We start from the raw sequence: 23,116 nt of genomic DNA, 5'->3' as shown, positions 1-23,116 counted from the left end.
GGAGGCAGCCCTCTTGTCTCTGATTACTGACCTAGAAGAAGATCCTGGTCTGAGATGACCCCTGGGGGACCCTCACTTTGAGCCTCCGACCAGATCGAGTTTTCCTTCCCTGCCCAGGGGCTGCCCGGTTGTAGTCATGAGCTGAAATTAGAAGATCCGGGGAGATATGAAGTGTACTCAGCAGAGACCCGCAGGCTCCTGTAACAAGTCCCTCCTGTGCAGTTGTGGGGCTGGGCCTCAGGCAGCCGGTGGGAGTGGCTTTCCAGACAGCTGTGAATCAGGCCTTTGGGGTCTTGGCTGGCAACAACCTTCATCTGAAAGACTTTTCCTTGTTAGCCACTTACAGGAACTAGTCCTAATGTAATAATAATGAACATTAAAATGTTGATCAGATAAAATATACAGAGGCTCATAGAAATTCCATTCTTTATTAAAAATACAGAAATACTTTTTACAGCATGAACAGAAAATACTGCATTGTCTTGGAATCTTAGGATTCAGAAATTTTATTGAATCAGTCCCAGGTCAATGATACACTGTGCTAGAAAAAAAAAAAAAAATACTGCATCAAAAATGGGGGGAAAAAGCACCTGAAAAATATTAAAATCATTAAGGCCAGTAGTGTTTATGTAATGAAACTGTACGTATCTATCATGTACCTGTAGTGACCATTTAAGGGAATACATTAAAAACAGACCCCTAAAAAATGAAAGAATTGTCAAAGGCAAAGAGTTACAGATAATCAAAAGGTTTTGAAAAATTTAAAGCACATTTTGATATGGTGTCTCACATAACAGTCTGTTTGTTAATAGTCCATTTGCACTGTACGCTGTAACAAATAAGCATATCAGCTCACTCCTGAATGCAGTTCATTGGAGCCTGCACATTACAAGTAAGAGAAAAACTGGAAATATGTGCGGTAAAAAACCATGTATGTTCACACACAGATAATGCATCTGTATGGACAATGTGTGATGAAATTAAACTAGAGGATAAATAACTTTAATAAGATCTACACCTTGAGGCACATGAGGAATAAAATTCATGTTCTTTCTAAGTTACGGACACAGCATCTTTTCTCCCCATGTGTTTTTGTACCTTAGTGTAATGCTTATTGCATTTAACCTAGTTATCTTATGTTTGCATGCTTTGCAAACCGAATTACAGAACCAAATTGCCTATTACAATTTCCCATCATGTGACACAATTACACAGGAACACTTTGAGGTGAGAGGATTGTCCCGATGTCAGGAAACACTGATTGCATCATGCTCGCAAAGAGCAAAAATTAAGGAGCCGCTGTTTCCCCAGGTGATAGAGTCTACTGCTCTGTCTAATGTAAATACTGTTCCCCATTACAATGAGTTCCATTCACTGATTTCTGGTCTGCAAATTTAGATCCGTTAGTATTTTAAAAATAAAAAAGCCAGATCCTAAGACAACACCATTTCCTAATCGAAGCTCTGCATTCCTTGCACACTTCTAAATAAAGCAGGGAGTTGAAGTAATGTTCCAGAATTAACTTCTAACCATAAAAAGTAAAAGCACAGTGGATTTTCAAGTAATTAGAGTATCTGCATCACACTCACCAGGCCCTTCTTGCACACATGCCTCGGCACAAGCAAATGCTGTAAAAATTTCCATCATCCAGTAAATGCTGGATGAACTTTGCCTCAAATTTACAAACTCAATCACAAGCACTCATGTGAACATCCATGTAAACGCACCCTTTCACAATCTTTAATTAGAAAGGAGGAGAGACCATCTAGGTTGAGAAAAGGGATGGAGTCAACCCTGTTTCTCTCTTACTGAGATGAGGGGATGGCCTATTTTCACCTTCATTAAAAGCAGAACTTCACCAGAGAAAGTGAGCAGCTGCAGTCAGTCCCCCAGGTGGAGAGAGCAGAGGGTCCCCTGTGTTGGCATATTGAGGACCAGACACAGAATAAGGAGGTGGAAATGTGAAATTAACTAAGGCTGAGTTGAAAGAAAGAATCTGAATATAAACTCCTCAGCTTACCAAACAAAAGGCACAACATTTCAATCATCATCATTCAATCTCGAGAGTTTAGTACACAATGATTTCCACTTACTCAGAATTCCTCGTTATTTACCTAGAGCCTTGTCAGATAATCACAACCTAGCATAGTAAAACACAAAACTTTTAGCCTCACGATGCTTTGTGATGTTAAAACGGACCTTAATAAAAAGTTTTCACTGTCAATGTGGAGAAAAATTTGCAACAGAATACAATTATGATGAAATGATTTTATTTCATCTATTTATTTAGTTTTCATGTGTATGGAATAAAAAGTCAATTTATCTACGGATGTACTTTTAGTATAAAATCTTTGTATTTATAAAATTATTTTATGTATATACAGGAAAGAAATAATCTAATCAACCAATAATTATAAAATGAAAATATACACTATATAAGACAACTGCTATTTCAAAAGATCTGGAGGATGAGATAAGAAGAGCTCATTTTTTAAAATCCTCATGTGATCCAAGATATAGCTGGAAGTTGACAGAAAATTAAGTACTGTGACTTAGTAAACAGTGGAGAATGAAAGAAATCAAAGTTCTCCAAACTCTTTCACATTTGAGCAGAGACACTTTCGGTTCCTGCGGAGGCAAACAAGTTTGATTTCTAGAAAGACCTTGAGCAGGTATGACAGTGTTAGATAAAGGCCAGGAACAGAGCATCCTTGTTCCAGAATTTTGCTGTCTTTCTCCCCCGTCGAAACCACATTTTCCTTTGGGAAATATGTCATCATCTTCCCCTTCTGAGACACAAGCCCCTTAACACTGCACACATCTCAGCAGACTTGTAAAATGCCTAAAAACAACCCTCACCCTAGAAGTGCCTCTGATGTAGGTCATTGTGCCTCACCTCTGATCCTGGCTGCCCTCCTCATTTAAACGGAGACCCTGGCCTGGTTTTGGTCACTGGGAGGTGCAATCCGTACTCAGCGGGTCTGGACAAAGCTACACGTTCTATGAAGAACAGTAGCATGGCCAGCATTGCTTCTGGAGGGCAGAGTGACTCCATGCAGGCTACAGGAGCCAGCACCGCTGGGAGAAACAACTCATGCTTCTCAAGAGGCGTGTGTGTCCCAGCGGCTCCAGGTCACTTGGCTCTGGCCTTTGAGGCTGAATGAGGAGGGACAGCTGACAGGGTGGGCACTAGGGCCGATGCTGGGCGAAGGCTGAGGAGGCCTAGGAGGGAAATGTCAGGGCGAATCCAGAGTGAAGCCATTAAAGGGACAGGACTCTTGTTCCCAAACTCAAGGACAGACTGAGAGGGCAGGACCTTGAAGAGTGGAATGAGCAGGTGGAGATTGGGCCGGAAGCACCACAGAGCTGAGGAATGTTGTAGGTGGCTAACGATGGGATGGTGGGAGGCAGGCAAGGGCCAGGATGGCCCAGTTAGGCAGGGAAGAGGTTACTTGTTAATTCTTTATTTCCCTCTCCATTTCTCCTCTCTCTCCCCCAAGGCACTGGAGCGGATGGAATGGAGAAAAACAGAAAAGAGGAAACAAAGGAAACACAGAGGCAGAAAGAAAGAAAGAAATGGAAAGTAAAAATAATGAGAAAGGGTATCACAGTGATACTTCAGTGGCTTTGAGGAGGAGCCATGGGACTGATGCTGAGGCTGAAGCTCCAGTACTTTGGCCACTGATGGGAAGAACTGGCTCATTGGAAAAGACCCTGATGCTGGGAAAGATTGAAGGTGGGAGGAGAAGGGGACGACAGAGGATGAGATGGTTGGGTGACATCAATACCTCGATGGACATGAGTTTGAGCAAGCTCTGGGAGTTGGTGATGGACAGGGAAGCCTGGCGTGCTGCAGTCCATGGGGTTGCAAAGAATCAGACACGACTGAGTGACTGAACAACCACAATGGGCCAGTGAGAGAAGAGAATGAGAAAACATCTAGACAAGGTCAGACAGGAGGAGAGGCAGAAGCTGGAAATCGTAAAACGGAATATGGAGGAGCCAACAGCCCCACTGGCCTTTGCTGGAAGTAATATCTGTAAATGCCTTTGAAGGACATCTGGATCCCACTTCTTTTCCAGATGAGGAGATAGGGTATGAGGCAACTCGGAGGGCTCATTTCTTTGCACTGCACCATAATCTGCCTCCAGAATGGTGAGAACCAGTGGGAGAAGGCTCTCCCCTGGAGGTGAGCCATCCAGGTGTCCCCCAAGGCTTCTTCCTCCCAGTTCCCCTGCCATTTGGGGCTGTAGGGACAGTCACAAGATCCTGAGCTTACGATGCCTAGAGATACAGCGGCGAACTACAAACGAGCTTTACAATGAACATGTTGAATGTTCATCCAGGTGATGTTGCCCTCCAAAGCAGTCTCTGCGGTGCAGCTCCTTATACTGATATATTCAAGTTAACAAATGAGTTGTGGCTGTTATTGTTCAGACCATCTGCATCCACTAAGGAAACGTGAGGAAAAGACAAACTGATGAGTATGGAGACACACTGACATCTCAAGTCGATCAGCTGTGCTGCTGTGCAGACATGACCCCAATCCCTTTGACTCCAGAAAGAAAAAAGAATCCACCCTCAAGTGACGACAATGGGCTTTCCACTTTGACGAGAATGTGTTCTAGCTTCTAAAGATGACCCCCAAAAGAGATGCACTAGAAATATTCTAAGCAATGACAACATCCTTGGGACACACGCTCAGGCTTTTGAGCTGATTTCTTTGAAAGTGAAACACTCCAAAATTTGGTGTGGTTGTGGGGGAAAAAAGTCTGTCACGTAGTTCTATTTTCAATGCTCCTGTGTAACTATGTGGGAGAGACAGAAGCCCCTGATCTCTCCAAATCAGCTCTCAAGGGTAAAGACGGGTGAAGAGTGAAAAGGCAGGAGAAGGTGGTCCCCTACCACCTCCTGTAGGGTGCGCCTTCCCAACCGGGTCACCACCAAGAGATGACAGAGTGGCTTGTGGGGGGCTTGTCAGCTCTGCTGACCTGCCCTCTCCACAGTCAGCAAGGCACTGGGAGCGCAGGGCTCAGCGGACATGCCCTCTGACTCCCGGGGACCCTGACTGTCCTCGAGTGATCAACCAGCCCATGGAAACCCTACTCAGTGCTGAGAGCCATCATGGACTAGGAAGGAAAAGATGTCTTAATAGTAAAGCTGGAAAGAGTCTATTGTTATTCTCTGATACTTTGAGTAGCACATGAGGCCACTGAGAATGTGAGATCCTAAGACGAAAAGAGGAGTGAGATGGAGTTTACAACTGAGGGTCTGACCTCCCTGAGCGTTTGGGAAACTAGAGGAAACGAAAGGCTTCAGCTCTTCTTTTGGCCTCCGCCCTTCAGCACTTCTCCTTTCAGTAAAGATATGGTGTCCCAAAAGGAAATCAGTGGCTTTTTTGAATAAAATATGAAAACTAGTCAAGCATTCCTGCTTTCAGCCGATGAATATTAATGAGGTAGCTTTTATATGGCAGGTGCCACGAGGCAAGCTGCTGGATGGTAGCTACTTTTTCCAAATACCAAGTTTTAAATATTTTCAGAGAATCTGTTCCATTATCTAGAATTTTATCTCAGCAAACTACATAATCTACATGTTACTTTGGGATCTGATTTCTAAATCATTGCTCGATAGTTCTCCTGAATAAGAACGCTCTAGAAAGCAAAAGCTCCCTTTTGCAATCCCTTTTCATACCTTCCTCAATTCCCACCTCTTATTGCACAAACTCACAAATACACAGTTGCCAGGGCATGCACACACAAGCTTGGGCTTGGCGTCATAAACTCCATCACTCTTGCTTAAACTCACAACAGACCTTGTTTTTGTCTAAACTAAAGCTTCCTTAGTTTATTACATCACCAGCGAGTACAATTAAGAGGTAGGACCTCCATGTCTTTTCCAGTTATTGAGGAACATGGACTTACAGATTTGTTCATGCAATCTTTTCTAACTCACATGCTTATGTGACCACAGCCAGATTTACAACTACAGTAAAGATTCTCCCAGGACACCCTTTTCTGTGTGTGTGAGGCCGCAAGAATTTCGATAGTTTTTCCTGACAGGGCTGATGAATCTGATGGCCATGACCTATCTAAGTCCCCCATTTATACACAGTGTCTGCCGCTCTACGCTAATATAGTGGGGCTGGGGCCTACTTGCCAATGTCAATTTGTATTATAGGTGTGGTTACTGCACGGACAAGCTCCGTTGAAAAGAGAAAGATTGCAGAGTTGGCTTCGTCTCAAACGTCTGTGTCTGATTCACAGACATCTGTGTCTCCCTGAGAAATAACGTTTTCACAACCAGAGCCGTCCAACAGAGAAATAAGCCACTTCCTATGGGACTGAACTCCCCCTAAGGGGAAGTGGTCAGGCAGAGCCATTTCTCAGGGGTGTGGGGAAGGCATTCCAGCGTTGGAGGGGGAGGTGGGGCCCACCTGAGGTTTGAGGATGCTACATTTATGGTGGAGGTAGCCTCCGGTCACATATGCTTGCTGTAAAATGACACCCAGCGAGGGTCTGCTATTTCATAGTGAGCTGCTTGGAGAAGCAAGGCTTTGGTTGTGTTCCAAAGTAGGATCCAATAGAAGGCGTTTGTGTTGGCCTTTACAACACGCATCTGATATGGGGAACAATACAAAGGCTCAGGCCATGAGGTGGAGCTACAGAGCAGAGAACGGTGGGCAGGCGGCCCTGAGCAGGTCTGAGTGGTACGTCTAGACCCCTCAGAGGGAAGATGCCCACACTGTCTGCTGTCATCACTTCATCCACTCTGAGCAGCTCTTGGCTCTCAGATGCATCTCCATTCCTCTCGGGCCTCGTCTGCTGATGGTGGCCCGGTGGGGAAGGCACAGCCCACATGAGGTGGACAGAAGACCACCTTCCACTGCCTTTTTCACTCTTTACTCTGTATTCACTCTGGGCACCATGCACTGACCTGGAGGAAGGTGTCACTCTTTAGCTCTGCTGGCTGTGTTTCCTCTGGAGGAGATCAAGCTCATGGCTGAGAGGGAGGAGAATCCCAGGCTCTCTAGGTGGGACTTGAAGAGCACAGGTCTGCAGCCCTGTTCAGAAGCAGAGAGTCAAGGAAAAGCACACCCTCCTCTAAAAAAAATGCTTTGCCCAGAACTGCTTCTAAGTGAGGGGAATTTCCTGCAGCCTGGGAGAGCCGGAGTGAGTGTTCTTCTCAAGTTCAGCGATTTGGTGAAGTCCGTGTGTGATAATACCACTGTAACCACAAAGGAATTCACCACAGGAAGTGTCCCAGCTGTTGCTTATTAGCATTAGAACAAATTACACAAAGCAAATTGTTAGCAGACATGTTTCCATAATATTTAACTGGTGGCAATAAATAAGAATGATTCTCTTTCAAGTAAATGCTAGATTTCAAAAAAATCCAGCTTCCAATTGTCCATGAAGGAATCGTCTTCGATTAGGATAAAGGTTGGAGGGAAGGGCACCCTGGAAGCGGGGGCTCCCAGCCCTCTTCCTGGGGCAGTGTGGCCAGGAGTCACGTGAGAGGAGCCGCTGGGGTGACGTCACGAGATGGGAGCAGGACTCTTTGTACCACTAGGTGGCTGACCATCTGCGGGGCTCAGCACCCGTCTTCTCAGCACAGTCTTCCCCTGCCACCGGGGCTGTGGCAAGACTACAGCAGGGTTGTGTTAATTCTTGGGAGTGTGTTAGTAACTACAAATAAACCTTGCCCACAGACAGGTGTTCATCCCTCTCCTTAACCAAAAATCATCTCCTCCTTCCCCATCTTCTGTCTTGTTATCTGAGGTGTAAAGGAAAACAATGAGTCTCTCCTCCTCCTCTAAGCCCATCAGAGAAAAGTTGAAAAAGCACTGGTCAGAGCAAGTATCACAACTCACCTTCTCGCACGGATGGAAACCTGTCTGGTTCTTTAGAAAGAAAACAAAGTGTCTCCATCTTTTGAGACCTTCTGACAATGACTAAATTTGAGTCCCTGGTCACTTTTGGGCATTTCCAATCTTATCTTCAGAGCTATAACAAAATTCTCCTTAAAACAATCTCAGAAAGTAATAAGAAAAATAAGTTTAATTAAAAAAGAGAAATATTCCATATTCCATACAGCACATAAATACAAAAATAGGTCCTTGTAGCTGAAAGAGTTGGGCCTGTTAGAGGGGTGTCTGCTTTCTAAGACAGTCACTTTTGGCTTCTCTCCTCAGTTTCCTCCTCACGTACGCCAATCTCAACTCAGTCTTCCTTCCCAGTGTATTTTACTATCCTCTTTGTTTCTCTTGAGGAGCGTCCCATTCCTTTCTCCTGCTGTAAAGGAAAATACCGGACAGCCCTGCTGCCGGGAAATGATGGGAGTGCGTGGAGCTCTGGCGGGCACCGTACCAGGCGCTCAGGAGCCCAGTGGGCTCCCTGGCGAGGCCTGTCCTCTCAGTCATGGGGAGCAGAGCCTGGGCTGGCTTGGTGCGCCCAGTCAGTGCCTGACAGCAGGCAGGTCCAGAATCCCAGCACCGCCCGCCAGCTGCCTCAAGGGTGCACCCTGCTGCCTGGGGCGGGTTCTACCTCAGTGCTACAGAACTGAGAAGGCATTAGAAACAAAGCAAATGCGAGAGCTGATACCTTCCCAGCCACGTTCAAAGGCTCTTCCCACCGCACTGCCAGGAAGTACGCATGTGCCTGCATGCGCGCGCGCACACACACATACGAAATGCACATCTTTCACCTAAAATCTTCACAAAAGGAATAATGTGCTTTATAAAATATTTTAAATGCCTTAGGCAATAAAATTGTCTCAGATTTTTTTTAAGTGTTTAACAGACAAGTATAATTGGAAATGTTTCGAACATGAACGCACACGCCCGCGCACACACACACTCTAATTTGAAATTATGCAAAACTATATCATTATTCACCACAACCTGAAGCGAAGCTACTGCCATAGAATAACAAGTACCACATCTGTACAAGCGCAAGGCCTCCCCCCAAATAAGCGCCCATTTGGATCAGAGCGACACACATGGCCTGACTCTGTAAGGTCCATGTAGCGGAAATGGCCGGCATGTTTTACATTTGCTAAGCTATTTATCTGCCTGGTTTGACAAGATTTTTGAAAAGGGTGAAAATTAATTATAATTGCAGGATTGACGACAATAATTTGGCCAGCTAATTGCATCTCAGTGTAAAAACAGGCAAGGAAGAATTTCCTCCCTGGGTTATTCTCTGATGTGGCAGCATTCATTTTAAGAGTAATGAGATTTTTTTAAAGTCAAACCTTAAATATCATGGCTGCAGCAATCTGTCTTGCTTAAAGTTTAAAGCAAAATAAGACAGCACCTCTGTGAGAGCAGATCCACATGAACATGGACCCAATTTTCTCAAGATGGAAAAATCTCTCTCCCCTGAAAACTCCTCCAAGTGTCTCCTCAATATTGTTTGAGGATGATTTTCACTTGGTGGCACCAATGTCGGTATTTTTGTGCCAAGGGAAGCACTAGCAAGAATGGTAGAAAGTTTTGAAAGTTTCTGTATGAGGTACAGGGCTTCCCAGGTGGCTCAGTAGTAAAGAACCTGCCTGCCAATGCAGGAGATGCGGGTTTGATCCCTGAGTTGGGAAGACCCCCTGGAGAAGGAAACGACAACTTGCTCCAGTATTCTTGCCTAGGAATTCCCATGGACAGAGGAGCCTGGCAGGCTACAGTCCATGGAGTCATAAAAGAGCTGGACATGCCTTAGCAAACAACAGCATACAGGGTATATGTTGATGGAAGAGGCACCACAAGTCTCAGTGGGTTTGGAGTGAGGAACATGGGTTGTGGTGGAATTTTTCTGGATCTCACTGCTTTCATCCTGGCTGTTCTGAATATATACACTCCCCATGGTTTTCTGAGAGAGACTATTTAATTCCAGACCAGCTGTGAGCACTTCACGATGAGCAAACTTAGAGAGACAGAGTCAATTTATTGCTTCAAAATCGTGAAGGCCTGATTCAGGATAGTTTAGTCAGCGGCCGGGACCGACAGACATTCAGCTCTTCTGTAGCCTGATAACTCCAGCTCGGCTTCGTGGGCAGTTTTAGGACATTCTCCTCTGTCCTTTACATTCTCCTCTGTCCCTTCTCTGTCGCACTTTAAGTCAGCCACTGTTTGTGTGTCTAAAAAGGATTCTGCTCTGAGGTGCTTCCTCAAATATCACTCATTAAATGGGTCTAAGAGCATGGCATGGGAGGTTTCTTAGGGATTTTATCCATGGGATTTTTCAGACGAGAATACTGCAGTGGGTTGCCATTTCCTTCTCTAGAGGATCTTCCGACCCAGGGATCGAACCCTCATCTCCTGCATTGGCAGGTGGGTTCTTTACCACTGAGCCTCCAGGGAAGTCCTAGTAGAGGGGTGGGAGGCTGCACTCACCTCCTGCTCTACTCACCGGAGAGACACCTGTCCAGGTTGAATCCTGAGGACGGTGTGCCTTTTCTGATCACTGGGCCAAGGGAGGTCTGGAGTTATCGTTGATCCTCCCCCTCCCAGGGAACACAAAGTCTAAGATTCATCTCCTCATGACCAACAATATGGATTTCTTTTTCTTTTCTTTTTTTTTTTTTTTACAGAAGAGGATATGCCCATGGCAAAGACGAATTCATTTTGAAGATATGTTTCCTATTCAGTGAGAGAGGAAGGAAAAAGGAGACAGGAAAAGAGAGAAAGGAGAAGATAAGAAGAATGGAGATGCAGTTCCCCTTCTGCCTAGTAAATTGTGGATTCACTGCCCTTCCCTGGACACAGCTGCAAAGGGGTAGAAATCAATTTTTTTCTATTATTCCAGAGTGAGAAAGGAAAACCGATTTGTAAATTGAATTAAACCCAATAATAGCATGTCTGTGTACATGCTATTATTATTAAAATTAGCCACAGATACAACTATATAATCCCACAGTGTAACTAGAAATCAACACCTTCCAATTTCAAAGCTTAGTTGGGATAGCTTTTTTCTTTTTGAAAGAAATGCTGTGGCTAAATGTCACTAAGAGTCTATAGTGTGCCAAAACATTGACACCTCAGTAAGGACTCTGGAAGAGAAGGGACTCCAAAGCCCCATCTGGGAAGAATGTGCTTCCAAATTTTTGCCTTTGCTGCTTGTGCATCTCAGTCAGTCGATAATGACTGGTTATGAACAAGAACCTTCTAGAAGATGGTTTCTTCCCACATTGCAATCTGTGGTGCTGACTGTGGAATAAATTCTCTGTGTCTGTGTAGGCTAGATCTTGTTCCCAGAAACCCTAATTCATCCACTGGGTACTGAATATCAGGCTGCTGCAGTGAGGGTCCTGAAATTACATTGGCAGCCTGCCCCCTAGTGGGGCAACACAGTACTTCAGATAACTAGGAATAGAAAAGATTTTTTTTCTTCTTCTTCTCTTTCAGAGAGCAAAAGAATTCAAGTTTTCCGGATAGTGCAAGGTGAGGCATTTATCCTCAGAAGACAGCTTCCAGAGCTGAATCAAGCAAGGTTGACAATGATAGGTCTCCAGGTCAGAGTTAAAGACGGGGAGCTGCTGTGGTGGGCATCCCCACAGAGCCTGCGGAGACAAAGGTTCTTCCCACATGCTTGGAAATCTCCAAGGTCCTCCTTGGGTGATAGCCTTCAGTTCCCCAAACTCTCATTATAAAAACAGGACCTACCCTAAGAGCAACAAACCAACTAGAAATGTTTAAAAATAATGGGCCTTTTTTGGGTAATTTTTTGGCAAATCATTAAAACAGAGGAACCTTTCAAAAGGGCCATGTTGAATTTTTTAAAAGGTCAAGAACTATGAGTTTTATTTAAAAAAAAAAAAAAGACCAAGCCTTTGTGACAGTTCTTTTTCAGAAGAGAGTCCTTGTGATGGTGGTGATGTTGGTAAGGCAGATGGTCTGGAGATTCTGCTGTCTGGACTTTGCTTGTGTCTTTTAAACACCTTCAGAACTTGTCTTGCTTCAGTTTATCAATATGGTAGCAGAGTTTCAGCGCAGGCCCCAGCTTCAGGCCCAAGTATTTCATGATCATGTCACTCTTCAGCAACAAGAGGGCATTGCCATCAATCTCCTGGTGGAACAGGATGAGAAAAGAGAAAACCCAGAAGGTGGTCAAAGTAATCAAATAGTGGCCACGGTGAGAGTGTGGTCAGGAAATAAGGTAAGGGAATATAGATTTACTTAGATGTATACTCTCCTGGTCCCACAGCAGTGTCTTCAAAAAATAAATGAAAGCCCACAAATACTATGTGCTCGTCATGCCACATTCGCCCTGGGGTCATAATCCACTGGATCTTTCATATTCCTGCTCTGTCCTGATAGAAGGAATCTAACCTAATCCCAGCCATATTCCCAATACCATGCATATGTTTACCTCTTTATCCAATCTAGGGCTGTAGGAGTGAGAAAGCTCCAGTGGACTGAATGTGTCCTCCCCAACTGCTCCCCAAATTCATATGTTGAAATCCTAACCCTCAAGCGATGGTATTTGGAGGTGTGAGTTTGGAAAGTGCATAGGCCATGAGGGTGGAGCCCTCTTGAAGGGGATTAGTGTCCTCGTGAAATGAGAAGGTAGCAGTCCAAAACCTGAAAGAGGGCTCTCACTGAAAGCCAACTTTGATGGCAACCCAACCTCAGACTTCCAGCCTCCAGAACTGAGAAATGAATTGCCGTTGTTCATAAGCCACTCAGTCTACGGTGCTTTGTTACAGCAGCCTGAACTGACTAAGACAAAGTATCATCTCATGAGACCCTGAAACTAGTGGTTCCCTTTCCATTCCAGGCGCTGGTATAAGGCCCTGACTTCCATTCATCATCCTAATTGCTGGTTTCTATTCTTGGCAAGCCCACCAGCTTTCAACGGATTATCAAATTGCTAATGACAATCTAAAAGGGATTTCAGGTGCTTTTTGACCCTGTCAAGAATACTAGGTGGCACACAACTAAAAAATGCACCTGCTTCATCCCAGGGTTTAGCACAAACACATACTGAGGGAAAGCCAATCCTTTGAGGTCCTGAAATTGCTCCCATTTGTCTCTGAAAATGGTAACCCATCCAGACTGCATGCTGAGTTCACAAACTTAGTAAGGCTGGGTTTCCTCCTTCATCTATAGTGCTACTTTCAGATCACTAGAGAGAGAGGGTGGAGATTTTAGGTGCTCGGGTGGGAAGAAGAGGCACATACAGGACTCACATAACTTCAAGTGTTATCAGCCCCTCCCTTTCCTCTAACCAGCCAAGCTGTTCAGCCAGAGAAGCACCTACTCTGTGTCACTCACACTCCATGTCCTTGGTAGCAAGGCAAAGCTCATCTGTGAGCCCTCCCAGGAGCCTCTTTGCCTAATGTTCTCTCTTTACCCACTGCCTAGACTTCTGCTGACTCCTCTCATGCTGGAAGGAAGCCAGAGTCCTCCCACTCAGATCTGTCTAAACATCATCCCTCTGCAGTCTTTGCTCTCAAGTCCCCACTGTGAACTGAAGTCAAATATATCCCTAATAAAATATGAATGTTGGGTGAGATGACGATCCTCTCCAGGTCCGAGTGTATGATTTTTGTGAGTTTCATTTCAAATAAAAATAAAAGACAAGGAGAAAAAAAAAAGTGGTAATGCTGGTAGAAGAATGCTCCCTCTCCTTCACATGAGATGTCTACATCCTAGTCCCTGAAAGCTGGGAATTAAGGCTGCAGATGGAATTAAGCTACTAACCAGCTGCATTTAAAATAGAAAGAGTGTCCTGGATTATCAGAGAGGGAGGGAGACAATACAATCACAGGGTCCTCAGAAGTGGAGGAAGAAATCAGAATAAAGAACCAAAGAGCTGGCAGCTTGAGAAGGACTCAGCTTGATGTTGTTGGCTCCAAGGATGAGGACGGGAAGATAGGAGCCAAGAATGAAGGTGGATCTCGATGCTGAAAAGGCAAGGAAATGAATTCTTCCTAAAGCTTCCAGAAAGATGTCAGCCCCACCAACACCATGGTCTTCTCTCAGAGAGACCCCTGTCAGACTTCTGACCCACTGAATTGTAAGATAATAAATTTCTGTCATTTTAAGTTACTACATTTGTGGTAACTGGTTACGGCAACAATTGTAACCATGACACACAAGGCTTGGCAGATAAAATACTAATCATTACCCATCTAATTTACCATCTTTATATATTTTAGAATCTCCTAAATAATGATACAAATGCCTGCTAACCAAAGGCCATCTTCAAGCCAGGCACTGTGCATTTTTTCATTTAATCCTCAAAGCAGCTTAAGAATAGGCACTGTTAGCTTGCTGGCACGTTGTAGGTGTGTTACCAATGTTTGCTGACTGCACAGACAAATAGACGGGCGAGAAAACAGGACTCCTGATAAAGGCCACGTGAGGGAACAGATGGGACAAACGTGCCTTCGGTACAAGACTAAGTGGCTGTTCTGCTCTGAGAAACCTGTGGTCCCATCTGGCCTCCCTTGAGTGGTGCCCCCAGGGTGTAGTGCAGACGCTCCCCAACCCCACAGCTCCCTGAACCCCACTCCCGAGGCCCACCATGGTGCATACATGCTTCCGGAAGAGCTCCACATGGGGCCCCAGAGCCTGCGGGTCTGCATCTTTCAGGAACCAGACCACATCCTCCACGGACCAGCTGGAAGGGTTCCTGCTCCTTGGCCGCCGGGCATCCTGCCTGTCCGGAGAAGGGTTTGAGGCTGGAGGGGAGAGCACAGAGAGGGAGGCCGTGAGGCTGCGGGCTTGGGCTCGATGCCCACCTGGTGCTGCCTGCCCTCTTGCCTGGCCCTTGAGTCCAAGGTGGCCTGAGTGATCTCCTGTGGCCGAGTGAGGCTAGAAGTGCGCTGGAGACGGCTCCCAGAGGCAGCCCCCCACCCCCTCATCTGTACAGAGGAAAGCACCAGAAGAGGGATCTCCTCCAGCAGTGGAAATGCTGACCCATGTTAGACTTCAAAGACCCCTCCTGACCACTTCTGTCTCCGTGGGCCTCGGACCTCCTGTGACCCAGGCCTTGGTGGCCAGAGAATGCTTATTATGATAGGCTCTGGAGTGCTGTGATGCCAAAATGACGTCAGGTCCTGTGTGACTTCACTGGCATCACCCTGAGATGACATGGCAGAATGGAGGCCACATTTCGGTGCTTGTCCTGGGTCTCTACTGCCATGGTCTTGGAAGCCCTGTCTGTGAGAGCTCTGTACCCTGCACCCACTCTGAGCACCTCCCCAGCCCTCGGTTCTGCCGAAGCGCTCACTCCAACCTCACCACTAGACGGGGTTGCTGGACAACAGGAGCCTGGTTCCGTGCCTGGTCCATGCTGGTCAGGGACTTGAGTTGCATTGTGGTATAAATGCTTTTCCCCCAGGGCAGATTAAATGGTGTAAGATCAGTGAAGGAGGAAGAGAGTAGGGAGTCAGTATTTAGGCAATATTTGGGGATGGTGTGTTTTGTTTTTCTTTTGTATGTCCCAAACTAATCCATCCTCTTTCCCTAGAAGCAGCATCTCCTCCTCTTCATGCTTCTGAAACCTCAGTCATCTTTCCTGTCCTTTATTTGCTCCTCAAATTTAATTATTCTGAAGCTCTTAGAAGGATTCCTCTCACAGGGCTCTCCTGTCTTCCATCCCTGCTGATTACAGCATGGGATTCATCCATCCATGGCATTTCACATGATGTTCTCTGCATATAAGTTACATAAGCAGGGTGGCAATATACAGCCTTGGTGTAGTTGTTTCCCAATTTTGAACCAGTTTGTTGTTACATGTCTGGTTCTAACTGCTGCTTCTTGACCTGCATACAGGTTTCTCAGGAGGCAGGTAAGGTGGTCTGATAGTCCCATCTTTTTGAGAATGCTCCACAGTTTGTTGTGATCCACACAGTCAAAGGCTTTAGTGTAGTCAATGAAGCAGATGTTTTTCTGAAATTCTCTCGCTTTTTCTATGATCCAACGGATGTTGGCAATTTGACCTCTGGTTCCTCTGCCTTTTCGAAATCCAGCTTGTACATCAGGAAATTCTTGGTTCATGTGCTGTTGAAGCCTAGCTTGAAGGATATTGAGCACAACCTTGCTGGCATGTGAAATGAGTACAGTTGTGCGGTAGTTTGAGCATTCTTTGCCATTGCCCTTCTTTGAGATTGGAATGAAAACTGACCTTTTCCAGTCCTGTGGCCACTGTTGAGTTTTCCAAATTTGCTGGCATACTGAGTGTAGCACTTTCACAGCATCATCTTTTAGGATTTGAAATAACTCAGCTAGAATTCCATCACCTCCACTAGCTTTGTTCATAGTGATGCTTTCTAAGGCCCCCTTGACTTCACATTCCAGGATATCTGGCTCTAGGTGAGTGATCACACCATTGTGGTTGTCTGGGTCATGAAGATCTTTTTTGTACAGCTCTCCTGTGTATTCTTGCCACCTCTTCTTAAGGTGTTTATCCTTCCTCCTTTCCAAAGAAGTTCTAGTAGCCATCAAAGCTCAGGTAGATCCCTTCACAGGCAGCATTTCCATGTCCTGCCATCTGGATGTCACCTTCCTCTACTTTTAACCCCCAAATCTTTGTTCTTCTCTTAAAGATGCTCTGCACATTCTGCTTAGTATTACCGTTATGCATGTGCTTGCCTGTAACCTCCAGTTATCTTTTAAATTCTTGAGGATAATCTTTTTCATCTTCCCCCTAGTCATCCACAGACACCTAATGAGCATCTCTTCTGTACCAGGTCCTGGGCTAAGAGTTTGGTGAAAAATGTAATCTTCTCATTGTGTGCGTGCATGCTAAGTCACTTCAGTCGTGTCTGACTCTTTGCAACCCCATGGACGGTAGCCAGCCAAACTCCTCTGTCCACGGGATTCTCCAGGCAAGAATACTAGAGTGGGTTGCCATGCCCTCCTCCAGAGGATCTTCCCAACTCAGGGATTGAATCCATGTCTCTCACGTCTCCTGAATTGGTAGGCAGGTTCTTTACCACTAGTGCCACCTGGGAAGCCCAGAATCCTCTCATTACAGGGTTTATAATCGTTAAGTCCTCCATGGCTCCAAGCAAATATATTTGTAATATGGGTTCAATGAATGTAAAACAAATCAATACACTTCGCAAAAACAGTATTAGTAATTTACACAAAAGCTTTGTGTGTGTAATCCTTAATCTTATTTTCAGGCTCTGAACAATGAAGCAGCTTCCCTACCGAGTAATTCTAAGTTCGTAGTTGAGAAGACTTCCTTTCCATTTATGTTCTTTAATTTCAGGGTGCAGCGGTTTTTCTGCTGTCTCTTTTTTCCTCCTCTTTTCAATGTGCTTGAGAAGGGCACAGCTCTGCATTGGTGCTGAGAAAAGTACATTATCACATTGCTGTGTCTATCCTCAATACAATGGTTTGGTTGAGAATTGGATTTTCTTTGAGATTTTCCCTGCCTTTTCCTTGTTAGACCTGGAAGGGTCCCCTTAGGTGATCTGGCATAAGGTGGGGGCTGCATTTTGCCAGGAAACTGTTAATGCACCCCGGGGCTATCTGAATGTGGATGCATGCTTATTAGAGATGATTTCATTGCATTTAAGGACATCTGCACTCAACAAGGGGAGGAGGAACCATGGAAATCGCATTTGCCTTTGGAGCCTGCCCCATCGGAGTGTCGGCAGTAATCAGGGTGATAATAGATGCTCTGATTACAAAGGCGGGAAGCCTTCAGTGCCAAGAATGATTTTTAGAGTGATCAGAGCAGAGGTCAAATCTAATTTCCCATGTTTGACAGGAAGGAAAAACACCAGACCGACTCACAACACCATCCATGGGAGCCTAAGGTCCTCTGAGCAAGGCCAGGGAAAGGCTCTCTCAGTGAGCCACAGCCATGGGATTGAGCAAGGGGTCTGGCTTGTCTTTAGGGTGAGGCTCTCCAGGCAATGAGCATGGAGGGAAAGTGGCTCTGCTCCTGGCACCTGGTCCTAGCTGTGGGCATTTTTGTGTTTCCTCTTTGAGGGGCCTTAGAGTCACACAAGACAGACAGTAGCAGGAAGCTGTCACACCTAGAGACCAGCTCAGGATCCAAAGTGAACTAGCTCTAGGAGGGAGAGAGGGAGCTTTCCAGCTTCTGCCATGCTCACACAAAGATAATAACCACACAGTCCCTTCAGCTGCTGTCAGGCTGTCAGGAAGACACATGGGTCTGGGCTGACATGGCCAGGCTAGGCAGATGTGACTGCACAGTGGTCAGACACAATAGATGTGAAAAAAATCTTGTTCCTAAAAGAACAGAGTGTGCAAAGCACTCGCTGATTGCCTTTGTGAAAGGGGGGCATTCTCCAGTGCAGAGAACTTGGTGCACGGTCAGGTCTGTTCCCTGGGTGCTGCTGGAGACATGTGCAGAGTGAAACCCAGCTGTGAATGGATGTAGGATGAAGATGGTGGTGGCTCCTTCTAATGGTGAATTCATACCCACCAGGAATGGAATGACTGTGAATCCGTCTAAAGTAATTCCGGGCACCTTCACAGCCCGGTCCGCCTGCGGCTGCCTGTGTATCACTCTGTCTCACACAGGCCCACAAGCACAAGCATAATTTCCTTTTGCTCACTCATAATTCAGAAGACACTTTATAGCTCATGATAGAATCCGATGAAGGAAGAGAAGGATCAATGATCCAGGAGTCAGAGGCCCCTCCACCCACCACCGTGCGAGTGTCTCTGTGCTTCTCTGCTGGGAAATGAGGAGTTGGGAAGGATCGCCAAGGTCCCCTCAAACCACCGCCTCTCCTGGGCAACACAAAGGCACTACATTCTCACACCTCTGAAGCCTTATCAGCGTGTCTGTGGGCAAAGTGCAGTGAATGAGAGCCGGTGGCCAGGTTTCCAACCCCTTCCCAGACCTGATCATCTTATTCTTCATGGGCTTTAGGTTCTTCATGCTGTTTCTCTAGAGTATTGTAAGAATCATATGATTCTGTGGCTTTGGGCTGGAGCCTGATGACAAGCATCCTGAAGGGAAGCCCATCGGCTTCCAAAAGGGGCCCCTCGGTTTTGTTTGTTAACCATCAGTCTCTCTGCAATTGGAGACTGTCCAAGAACAGGGCCCATATCTATCTTGCTCAGAGCTCCACCCTTAGACCTTAGACAAGCATATTGTGCTCCATGAGTATATGCTGGCCAGGACTGACCAAAATCCCTCTGAGTCTTAGCTGCCTCAACAGTCAACTACCTACCACACTGTGAGGATTAAATGTGATAATGTGAAGCATTAAACAGTAAGAATTAATTAAAGGTAGCTGCTAGTCTTCTTACTGTTATACGTCAATTCCATAGTGGCCAATAGATTTGTCTTCCTGAGTTCTGTGGCCACCATCTCACGTCCCTGTTCAGAAATGTCTGATTTCCACAGAGTAAAGAAAGCCCAATCTGCTTGGTTTGAACCCCAAATCTCCCAGCATGATTTCCGTCCATGTCCCTGCACAAACTCTTCTCATTCCTCGGAATGAATAAGCCCTACTACACCTTCACTCACTTTACCCTCTGCCCCACATAGAGTGCTGTTCCCATTCTTCTTTTTCTGGCTGAATCATTCTCTATGCACCACCCAAGGCCATACCCTATAGACTCAAACTCGAACCCATGGGAAGCATGTAGGTGGTAAGGTAAGAACAATGTTGAAGTCACTTCAATTCTGAAGCTTGGATGCACTCTCAGTTGGGAATTCTACAGCATCTCCTGTTATCCAAAATCTCTTTATATTACTAGTTCTTAGTGATTATATCTTGGATGAGAGACAGAGGTGAGCTCTCAGATTTTCACCTGAGTATCAGCAAAAAATAGGAAAATGTGTCCTGTGAATACACCCCTTGAGTCCATGGGCAGAGACGATATATCAAGCCAGTAGTAGTCCAGGGTAAGAATTCATGTGAGAGAGAGGACTGAGAAGTCTGTCACATCACTGATACCTACCTTCTCACACAGTCTCATACCAGTTTCTGATTTCTGCAGGTTTAAACCATTAAGGTTAGCACCATGGGGGAAAATCCATTTCTAGGTCCCTTCCAGTTTTATGACTTGGGTCAAACCCTCTTAAAGAAATATGGTTTCTTAATACCGACTGCTTTCACTTGGGATGCAATTTCAGAAAATACCAAGCACTTCTTTGGACAGAGGGAAAACTTAATAGCCCTCCAGAGGGCCTGCGGCAGCACCCAAGCTGACTGCTAGGTGACTAATGGGTAAGGAGGCCAGGATTTTCTCTCCTATTTTAATCTACCTTCACTCAGTTTAGCATGGTTTATCTCTATGGTTTCCACATGTGTTTAGCTGCGCAAGCTCTGTTTAAGCTACACAAATGGAGAACCCCACTCTGCAAATGTGAAGAGGCCCTGGTTACAGAGGGTGGTGGTAGAGTCCTGTCTGCTCCCATCCCCTCCAGCCTTCCCCTAGAACCTCAGAGGGACCCACTGAAGCCCACTGAGCATGTGAAAATCCCAGGCACAGTTTTTGAAAGCCAGCTTTGGAGCCAGCTTAAGTCAAATCCTGGCTCAATGCTTGACTGACCTCTTGATCTTCACATGCTTTATCTGTGTATCGAACCTAATAATGCCTACAATAATAATATACACCTGACATAATAATAGGGCTTCCCTGGTGGCTCATTTATAACTCATAAAAGTCATAAATAATGTGTGGAGAGTGTCTGGCCCATAGTAGGTGCTCAATACATAGCTATTTAGGCTATGCCTCAGACAGGCCACTTTTCTGGGGCTGCAGAGGATTCGAATTAGAGGGAAGACCTCATGAAGCCGAGAGCTTGGCTCCTACTGTGAGATGGAAGGGAAAAAGTACGAGAGATGAGGAGACACAGCACCACAGGAGGAAACAGGCAGAAGGAAGGAACGTTTCTAATCAGCAATGGCTGAAAACTGCTAGTTACCAACCCAATCCACCTGCTAGATGCACGGAGCATGGCGGCCACAGGGAACAGCAGAGCCACAAAACGGATGATCCCAGGTCTCTGAACTGTGATGCACACACCAACTATAAAGACTTCTACTGTAGCTGAGCCACTGTACATTTTGGATTCTCCTTATTCCTACAGTTTAGCCCACTCTCATACACCATTGTCTTTGCTTGTGGTCAAAGGTTGAAGTCAGCTGCCTTCAAGAATAACAAAAGTCCACAAAGGGATTTGTGGAAACATCTGATTTCCCTGTGTTCCCACATTCAAACAGCCACCGTCCCCAGTCCCTCTATACTCGGTGGTCTCAGGGCAAGGGCACAGGAGGTCAGGTCATGGGGAAGCCAGATCATGCGTTACATTACCACATCTGTTTCCTTCAAGAGCGGTCCCGTTCCTCTTGGGGCTGGAGCCAGGAGGCCGCAGCCCAGGTGCCGAGGGGCCTCCGGGGGACAAGGGGCTGGCGCGGGGACCACTGACTGTGGTGGCTGAGCCGCCCCCAAGGTGGCCGTCTCCAGAGTTCTGCCGCTTGCAGTACAGTGAAGAGGAGGTGGGCAGGGAGCCCCTGTGGCTAAAGGTGGGGGAGGAAGTGTCCACGCCGTAGCGGTTCATGCTCGCAGGGTTCACCAGGCACTCCTCGGCGGTGACTGTTTTTGCTAGGCAAGAAGGCAGAGCAGAGAAGCAGAGATTAGAGAGCAGTCAAGAGGCCACCAGGCGCTGGGTCTTGGAAAATCTTTCCCCAGCAGCACGGGTGCCACTGTGTGTGGGCATGACAGAGGAGAAGGAATGGACCCGGGTGCCACTGTGTGCGGGCATGACAGAGGAGAAGGAATGGACCCGGGTGCCACTGTGTGCGGGCATGACAGAGGAGAAGGAATGGACCCGGGTGCCACTGTGTGCGGGCATGACAGAGGAGAAGGAATGGACCCCAAGGCATGCACCCCAGTAGCTCAACCCTCAGCAGAATGACACCTGCCTCACCAACAAAGCAGACTTTAGTAGGGATTAGGACATGTGACCCTTCGTGTTCCAAGGAAAATGAGATCATCTTGGTTATTGATGACGTGTAAATAAAATTCAAACAAAGGTCTTTCTTCCTCTATGGCTCTGCTCCTCCAGGAGTCTCTGCCAGCTTGTTGGAATCTCCTGGCTCCCTCTTCTTTTGCCCATAACCACTGCCTTCCTCACCTGGCCCAAGATTCCTGGGAGAGATCAAGCCAGAGTCACGGTGTCCCAGAGTCAGGAGAAACAACTTTGGCCTGCGTTCTGGTACAGGTGTGGCGGCGCTTCCTCCCCACACTTTCAGTTCCAGTATACATGAGGGCACTAACCTTCCACCAAGGTGAACAAACTAGGGACATAAATGACGATCTGGATGGCCCCATGGTCCTCCCCAAACCCTGCAGATAAGAGAGAAAGACCCCATCTAAAGTACAGAGAGAGTAGAGGACCTGAAGAGCCTGCCAATCTCCTCCTCAGCTCCCTCACCGAAACAGATCAGGACTTTCTCCACTTTTAAAGCTCATTCTTACAGCCTGTTGAACTCTATCTGTGAGCTATACAAATGGTGTGGGGCGTTTTGTTTTGTTTGAAAAGACAAGGCCTAGAGGAATTATAGGGATAGAAAGAGGAAGAAAAATATTCTAGCAATTCCTTTTCTTCTTGACCCTAGACAAGATCATATCTGTCTAACTCCATCAATAACCATCCAAATACCACACATGATAAAAACAGATATGGACATCCCCAAAGTGACTTTAAAAAAGAAAAACCAATGGACCCCCAAGGCTGGCAATAAGTAAGCACATCTGGGGCCATGAGATCCAGATGTCTTCTTCTGTAAACCAGTATGGGTTATTCCCACAATATAGGTATTAAAAGATAAAGACTTGATTTAATTAGGGCAACTAGCAGGTCTTCTCACATATGGGGATGCATATGGAGCTTGCCTAGAAATAAAAACCACTGCATATGGAATACAGCTAAAGCAGTGCAGTGCCTAGAGCAAATTTTATCTGTTAATATTTATATTTAAAAAGAAAAATCTTAAATTAATAACCTAATCTTCCTCAATAAAATGCTGGAGTAAAGGAGGGTAAACCAAACCTAAAGCAAGTACAAGGAAGAAAATAATAAAGACTGAAGCAGAAATTAATTAAATAGAGGACAGAAAAATAGAGAAAATCATGAAACCAAAGCCTAGCTCTTTGAAAAGATCA

General features: G+C 45.9%; 1 protein-coding gene across 8 annotated transcripts in view; it reads right to left on the bottom strand.

Annotated features, from left to right (window-relative positions):
• Positions 1–409: 409 nt before the first annotated feature.
• Positions 410–23,116, bottom strand: part of SCML4 (Scm polycomb group protein like 4) — a 111,743-nt gene continuing 89,036 nt past the window's right edge. For 4 of the 8 annotated variants that reach the window (XM_070796000.1, XM_070795995.1, XM_070795997.1 and 1 more), the window contains 3 exons: positions 21,263–21,553; positions 14,525–14,682; positions 8,038–12,062 (listed from right to left, as the gene is read on the bottom strand). In XM_070796000.1, coding sequence (XP_070652101.1) covers positions 11,937–12,062; positions 14,525–14,682; positions 21,263–21,553 — 575 coding nt within the window. In that variant the 3' untranslated portion in view covers positions 8,038–11,936. Of the gene's footprint in view, positions 542–8,037; positions 12,063–14,524; positions 14,683–21,262; positions 21,554–23,116 lie in introns of those variants that run through there. The other 4 variants (XM_070795998.1, XM_070795996.1, XM_070796003.1 and 1 more) reach the window with 4 other exon arrangements.

This window comes from Bos indicus, chromosome 9, assembly GCF_029378745.1.
Source record: "Bos indicus isolate NIAB-ARS_2022 breed Sahiwal x Tharparkar chromosome 9, NIAB-ARS_B.indTharparkar_mat_pri_1.0, whole genome shotgun sequence".
NCBI classification, from domain to species: Eukaryota; Metazoa; Chordata; class Mammalia; order Artiodactyla; family Bovidae; genus Bos; species Bos indicus.
This window is presented reverse-complemented; position numbering and strand designations above follow the sequence as displayed.